At 41.5% G+C, this 7,234-nt stretch overlaps 1 protein-coding gene across 1 annotated transcript; it reads left to right on the top strand.

The window, feature by feature from the left end:
* The first annotated feature begins 870 nt into the window (after positions 1-870).
* On the top strand, positions 871-1,560 carry LOC134443254 (uncharacterized). The gene has a single exon (XM_063193129.1). The coding sequence runs from the start codon at positions 871-873 to the stop codon at positions 1,558-1,560; it is 690 nt and encodes a 229-aa protein (XP_063049199.1).
* The last annotated feature ends 5,674 nt before the right edge of the window (positions 1,561-7,234 follow it).

Below are 7,234 nucleotides of genomic sequence, written 5' to 3'. Positions count from 1 at the left end.
CACAGTCGAAGACGGAAGAGTATGGATGGACCCCCACCAGATTGTAAGTTAACACACACACACACACTCACACACACCCAATGATAATCATAATCACCAATAATGTACCTCTCATAGAACATTCACACATATTCACTATGCCAGGATTAGGTAGTAAAGCTTTATGGTCTTTATAGGTGTTTGACTACTGTGTGTGTGTGTGTGTGTGTGTGTGTGTGTGTGTGTGTTTTTTTAGTGTCTGAGCTGAGGCTGGTGCTGCTGGGGGGGAGTGCAGCTGGGAAGAGGGCAGCAGGAAACACCATCCTGGGCACAGAGGAGTTTGGGAGGCAGGCCAGCACACACACATCCACAGCCACCCAGCACAGTGAGAGCAGACACGGGGAGGTGGCTGGGAGACGGGTGACTGTGGTGGACACTCCAGACTGGTTCTACAGTGGACTCTCTAAGAAGGACATGAGACAGGACGTGGGGCTTTGTGTCTGTCTGTCTGCACCAGGACCTCACGCCTTCCTCCTGGTGGTTCCAGTGGAGTCGTCTGAAGGGGAAGAGAGGAGGATGCTGAAGAAGATGGAGGACATTTTTGGGGAGGGATGTTGGAGACACACCCTGGTCCTCTTCACCTGTACTGAGGGGCTGGGAGGGAAGAGTGTGGAGGAGTTACTACAGACAGGGAGTCAGGAGCTCCAGCAGCTCCTAGGGAAATGTGGGAACAGGTGTCACCTTCTCAACATTAGGGACACGCCTGGTGACACTGATGTCACACAGCTGCTAGAGAAGATAGAAGAGATGGTTTCAGGAAACAAAGAAGTGTTCTACAGCAGTGAGACCTACCAGGAGGCAGAGAGACAGACCAGAGAGATAGAGAGAAGGATGCAGAGAGAAAGAGAGGTAAAGGAGAGTAAACTAAAGGAGGAGAAGGAGAGGAGAGAAGAGCTTGATAAAAATATGCAGGATTCTCTGAAGAAGATGGAGGGAGAGATTCAGCAGCATGAAGGAGAAATTAGGCATTTAAATGAGAGAACAACAGAACTGGAGAGGAGGATGAAAGAAGAGAGGGATGAGCAAAAGAGGAGAGAGATGGAGAGCGAGTTAAAGAGAGAAACAGCCCTCAGAGAGGAGATGGAGGGAAAGCTGAATAGAGTGAAAGAAAAGAGAGAACGAGAGAGGAGAGAGATGGAGAAAAGACACAGAGAGGAGATGGAGGAGATGAGAGAGAGCTTTGAGAGAGAGGCCAAGGTTGAAGCAGAGACAAACCTCATGAAGATCATCCTGCCTCAACTACAGAGAAACATCAGCATCACCAAGGAGAAGATGGAGGGAGAGTTCAACAGAAGGATGGAGGAGAAAAAACGAGTAATAGAGAAACTGAGACAGCGTCTGAATGAGAGAGAGTCCGAAATAGAGGATGAGAGGGAGAGAAACAGAGAGATGGAGAGACTGAGGCAGCAGCTGGAAGAGAGAGAGTCAGCGTGGGAGAATGAGAGGGAAGCCATCCAGAGACTCAGTACAGACCTGCTCACAGCAGCCACTCCTGAACACATCAGCCAATCAGGGCACTGAGATGCCTAATATCAGCCTGATCTCCAAAAAATCCGTGCTCCTGGACACGGATGTTAAGGACACGAAATCTGTGTCCATGATGCACGGATTTTGCCAAAATTCTGTGCTCCTGGACACGGAATTGTTTTCCGTGCTCCTGGACACAGAATTGTTTTCCGTCATGGGCACACGGAAGTGCTTTCTATAGGCTATTACCACAGCACTGTGTTGACTCTATCATAAGGAAATACCAAATGCTAATCCTGAACAAAATAATGCTATGGCAATTTAAGTTGTGCCCTGACCAAAATATTCCCTAACCCTAAACTGTCATTAAAGACATATCTTTGAGAAATACCTTTTCCAGTTGGTTGCTAGGCTATCAAATATATTATTACACCTGTAATATTTTTTTGTGTTTGTGCATATGTCAGCCAAAGGGTCCCTTTTAAAAACCCTTTGAAAGGTTGAATGCCCAGAACACAGACAAGAGGTTTAAAAATATTTACTATTAAGTTAAAAAACTACATTTTCCTTTAAAAGCAGCACTAGGCTCCACTACTGTAGTCTGGCCACTACTGTAGTCTGGCCTTATCTGTTGAGTGCCTGGAGCAGTAGGATTTTGATCGCAACGCCCCCCCAGCAAACAGCCAATAACAGAATACGCCTCCCACGTGGGGGCGAAAGGGGGAGGCCGCTCGTGGCAATGACGTACACATCTGCACCAGAGCCATTGGTCTGCGCTATGTTGTTGTTGAGTAACTGCCAGCGATTGGGTGAGAGGTGTCCAATAATTTCAAACCATAACTGAGTGCAAACTTCCTGCTTCCTACAATCGCTTCAGAGCAAACAAATGCCAGACCATAAATACGAAATGAAATGGTAGTATTATGGGATGGTCAGGACCAGGGGGTCGTTTCTCGACAGTGCCTTTGCTAACGACTTTAGCCATTTTGTTCGTTCTTAAGACCAACGTTGTAACCAAGGTCTTGAGTTGGTCTTAAGTTGTTCTTAAGTTGTTCTTAAGTTATTCTTAAGTTGGTCTTGCGTCTAAAGACCAACTGAAGACCAACTTAAGACCAACTTAAGACCAACTCAAGAGCAACTTACGACCAACTCAAGACCGACTTAAGACGGTTAGCAAAGGCAAGAATCGAGAAACGGACTCCAGGCTAGCACTAGGCTGCAAGAGGAAGTCTTTAAGGTGTCCAGTGGTTCTTAAGTCTTCTCAGGTGTCCGCAGCGACCAAAGTCAATGTCCAATCCCAACACGTGTTGGGTGTATTCATGTTCAGGTGGCAGAGGGGGTTACCCGGTGATGCCTGCTCCCTCTGTCCAGGTCCAGCACACCTCGACAGCAAGAACAAGCTCAAATCAATCCAGCATCAATATAATGACCGAGGCAAGATTCTCATGTTTATGTTCGTAGCTGGTTGGAAGCGTGGTTCGTAGCTGGTTGGAAGTGTGGTTCGACCCAAACCCAACAAACCTGACTCCGGTCCTGTCCGGTCCGTTTCTGACTTGTTGATGTATGTTGAAAATCCTTTGGTTAACAATAAACATTTGAATTAATAATTATTTTGAATTATTCTTGTCTCATTTCGTCATCATGCCAGTGAATGAATAAAAACAAAACAAAAATAACCTAAAGAGGGAAAAATCAAAATCAGTGTGCTAACCTTTTTTCTACAAAAAACTATTTGTCACTTGTCAGTGATTTGTCATTAATCACATTGTCACTACACGTAAGCTGTCTGTTGAAAGACGGCTTTCTTTTATATTTATATGTATATATATATACTGTATATAGTTTAGGAGCCTTTATGCCGTTATTGGACAGGATAGTTGAAGAGGGTGGCAGGAAGCGAGTGGGAGAGAGAGACGGGGTGGGATCGGGAAATGACCCCGGATGGACTCGAACCAGGGCCCCCGTGGGCATACAAGCCCAAATGTCAGGGGGCTTAGCGTGCTGTGCCACAGCGCCCCTGAAAGACAGCTGTCTGCCCAGATGAAGATCTTCATAGTGATAAACACCTGTAACATTAGTATACTGAATTTGTATTTTTGGAGTGTCTTGGTGAACTTTGGACAAACAAGTACCTTGAACCAAGGAGCACATTTTTCCATTTTTGTAAGCCATTGAGCACACCTCTGACTTGAACCATGCGTCTTGGACATGCACTGTGTAGCATTCTTAGCATTCTCTTGGATTTCTGCCCAGATGCAGATCTGCTGCAGCGATTAAAACCTGTATGTGTATGTCTACTCTAGAACATGCCCACGGCAGTTTTCAGTGCACGCTATTTAGGTCATGAACACTAAACAAGGAAACACTTGGCACCTGGTTTTGCTAGAAACAATATGAAATATGTACAAGCTATTTTGTTATTTTGCATTGGTGTGTAAGAAAGGGAAAATGACATCAGATATGAAGAATGTGATCCTTTAATGTTATTGGGCTTATGGTAGAGCAGAGGTTTATAGCAGGTCCCTGTTGATTCCCCCCAAATCCCTATACTAAATAAACTGAGAGAAATGTGACGCGCTTGAGAACTCGTTTCTCTGATCCGTGACACTGCTGTGAGATAGATGGCAGATTGCCAGGAGGGAGGATGAAGCAGCAGAGGAACAAGTCAAACTAGTTACCCAGACAGAGGAAGAGAAATGCTTGTGTGAGTTTTGCAACATGACAACGTCAAGGTAAGTTGGCACATCAATTGTCTATTCCTTATTGGTTTTGTGTAATACTGAACTACTATTCTGACATTATTTGTCTTTAGTGATCATTTCTGTTTAACTGAGTAGAATATAATGTGTCGTCATAATTCTCTCGACAAAAGATCCGCCTTCTGTCTACACTTACGTTCCCGACTAATGACAGTGGGCTACGGAGAGGTACATGGTGTGAAATATACAGTAACTGTCAGACAACAATTGATAAAACCTGCCAGCTAAAATGACTAATCCGTGAGGTAGGCCTAATTGAACAGTATGAATAATTTAGTGATGTTAAAGTAATCATTGTAATTAGGCCCAAGTGTTTATATCTCTATCAATTATTCAAGAATTTAAGTCACTGTGCGGACTTTTGACATTCCTGCTTTTGCACACATTTGACATTTTTTTTGGCTGTTTGGCTGCTCTGCTCTGTACCAACCAGCTATGCATGTGATGAACCCCTCTTATACGTCTCATCACCAACCACAGCTGTGTGTGTGTGTGTGTGTGAGTGTGTGTGTGTGTGTGTGTGTGTGTGTGTGTGTGTGTGCGTGTGTGTGTGTGTGTTTGATCTTCCTTTTCTAGCTATATGGTCAACATGCGGATGTGAAATGATGTGTTCATGTCTTTTGTATTCTGGATTTATGTACAGTAGGCTATGTATGTTACTGGACCCCTTAATTTCCTTCAGGATTTGGTGGAAGAAGGACAGCTATTTTAATCAGTTTAGCCTAGTCTACTACAGAGTTACTGTTGAAATTTTCATACTGTCGGAATTTGCATGCAAGCATTTTATGTGGATGCCATTTGGAATTAAGATTAATATTATTTTGAATATTCTTCTAGTTACTGTTGAAATTTTCATACTGTCGGAATTTGCATGCAAGCATTTTATGTGGATGCCATTTGGAATTAAGATTAATATTATTTTGAATATTCTTCTAGTCTCCTAACAGGATGTGCACATTAATGTGAAATCATAATTGTGATTGTTCTCAGCAGGACAAGAATGATGTGAGCTGTGAGGAGCAGCCAGCCCTCTATCTTATCTCCTCAGCGCAGCATGGAGACACACAGGTTTGTGGGGATTGTGCCCTTTGGTGAAGCAACAATTTTAAGGGAAAAGCATTCACAGGAAAAGGATTTTCACCACATAAAAATGAGTAATATACAGTCTTATTTAGCATGGAATGGTGACTTTTACAGTGTCCTCCCTGTTACCACTTTTTAACCCATTATTTAAAAAGATATGGTTTCTATATTGATATTCACCAAATTTCAAGTAATATTCTTTCAAACTATATTATGTCTGCTCTTCTGACCTTGCACAGTAGCTAGTTAGGACCAAATAAGCCTGAAATTGTTCTTCCTGTTACATGAAGGACAATTTCAGGCTTATTTGCTCCTAACCATAAATTTTGAAAGGATATTTTGCTCCAAGTCATATCGTCTGAAACAATATTGCTTGTGAATTTGGTGATTATCAATATAGAAACCATATCTTTTTAAATAATGGGTTAAAAAGTGGTAACAGGAAGGACATTGTAAAAGTCCAATAAAATAACAAAATTCCATGCTAGATAAGACTGCATATTACTTATTTTTATGTGGTGAAAATCCTTTTCCTCTGAGTGATGTACCTCCTGGAAATTGTGTAATTTGGGGAATGAACCATTATTTTATTGGGTTTTCTTTATCTCAATGTCATTCCTGTTACCAATTCAAAATTATGCACTGCAAAATTATATATATAAAAAAAGATATTTCACTTATGCGTGTTGACAACATTGCTAACTGCTACATTACTCCTAGAACAACATAACAATGTGAAAATAATGTGATTTCATCTATAATTAACAAATAAAAGACACCTTGAAAGATAACTTTTCACTGTGAGGGACAGGGAATTTGTACCGATTCGGCAGAATCATCCCAATACTTGTTCTAAAAATGCACTGAAATTGTGCATACAGTACAGTACAGTACATGCAAGCAAAATATCATATACTTACACTATGGTATACGTCTACTACTAGTATGTGTTGTTATACCAGCCTGGACCCGCTCACAATTCTTGTGACATTTTCACATTTTCACATCAATGGTGTATGTGGGCTAACTGTAATATACATTTCAAATGATCTCACAGACAGACAGAATAAAATATCTCTGCAGGCCCAATTTGACCCCTGGACCTGAGTTTGGCATCCATTAGAAGTGTTAATTTACCAATACCAGGCCATACCATATTTTTTGTTGATAGATAGCATCAAAACAACAGTATGTGGCTTATGTGACAGTTACATTCCACATGTTACCCCAGATGTAGCTGTCACCATTGTTGAATGTATGCCATGTAGGGCTGGGAAAATGTATCGATATCGCAATATCACGGCTTGCGATAAACGTATCGCAAATGTTGGTTATATGGTGATACCTACTTTTTAATTTCTAATAACAGCCAATTTGGTGAAAAGGTAAAAAAAAAAAAAAGTATGGGAAACTTGACATTTTAAGTTGATGCTGTATATTAGCCATGTTTTTTCCTAATAAAAATAATGTTGGAAATATAACACTGCTCTCAGTTGTTTCATACATGATAAAGTGTAGAATGGCAAGTAGGGAAAATATTTGTATATATTAAATAGCACGAGTAATATCCATTTCGTGATATACAGTCATCATGTTATCATGTATCACATATTTTTCTAATAAAAGTGCAGCCCTAATGCCATGTACCTCCAGGGAGATGAAGTAAGTGTTGCATTCAGGGCTCTTAATTAACACCAGCCAACTGGTCAAATGCTGGTGACATTTGAGTTTGGCTGGTAGAAAAGACCAACCCACTCTGCCCCATTAGTCAGTGTGTGTTTGGCTAGTAAGATTAACATTCTGGCTAGAGATGAAAAAAGTTAATTTAGAGCCCTGGTTGAATTATGATGAAAGATGCAATTATTACTCTCCTTTTCTTTACAGCT

The sequence above is a fragment of the Engraulis encrasicolus genome, unplaced genomic scaffold (assembly GCF_034702125.1).
Source record: "Engraulis encrasicolus isolate BLACKSEA-1 unplaced genomic scaffold, IST_EnEncr_1.0 scaffold_29_np1212, whole genome shotgun sequence".
Lineage (NCBI taxonomy): Eukaryota > Metazoa > Chordata > Actinopteri > Clupeiformes > Engraulidae > Engraulis > Engraulis encrasicolus.
This window is presented reverse-complemented; position numbering and strand designations above follow the sequence as displayed.

Bases quoted from the DNA above. Each gene is read 5' to 3' on its own strand.
- LOC134443254 (XM_063193129.1), top strand. From the start codon at position 871: ATGCAGAGAGAAAGAGAGGTAAAGGAGAGTAAACTAAAGGAGGAGAAG.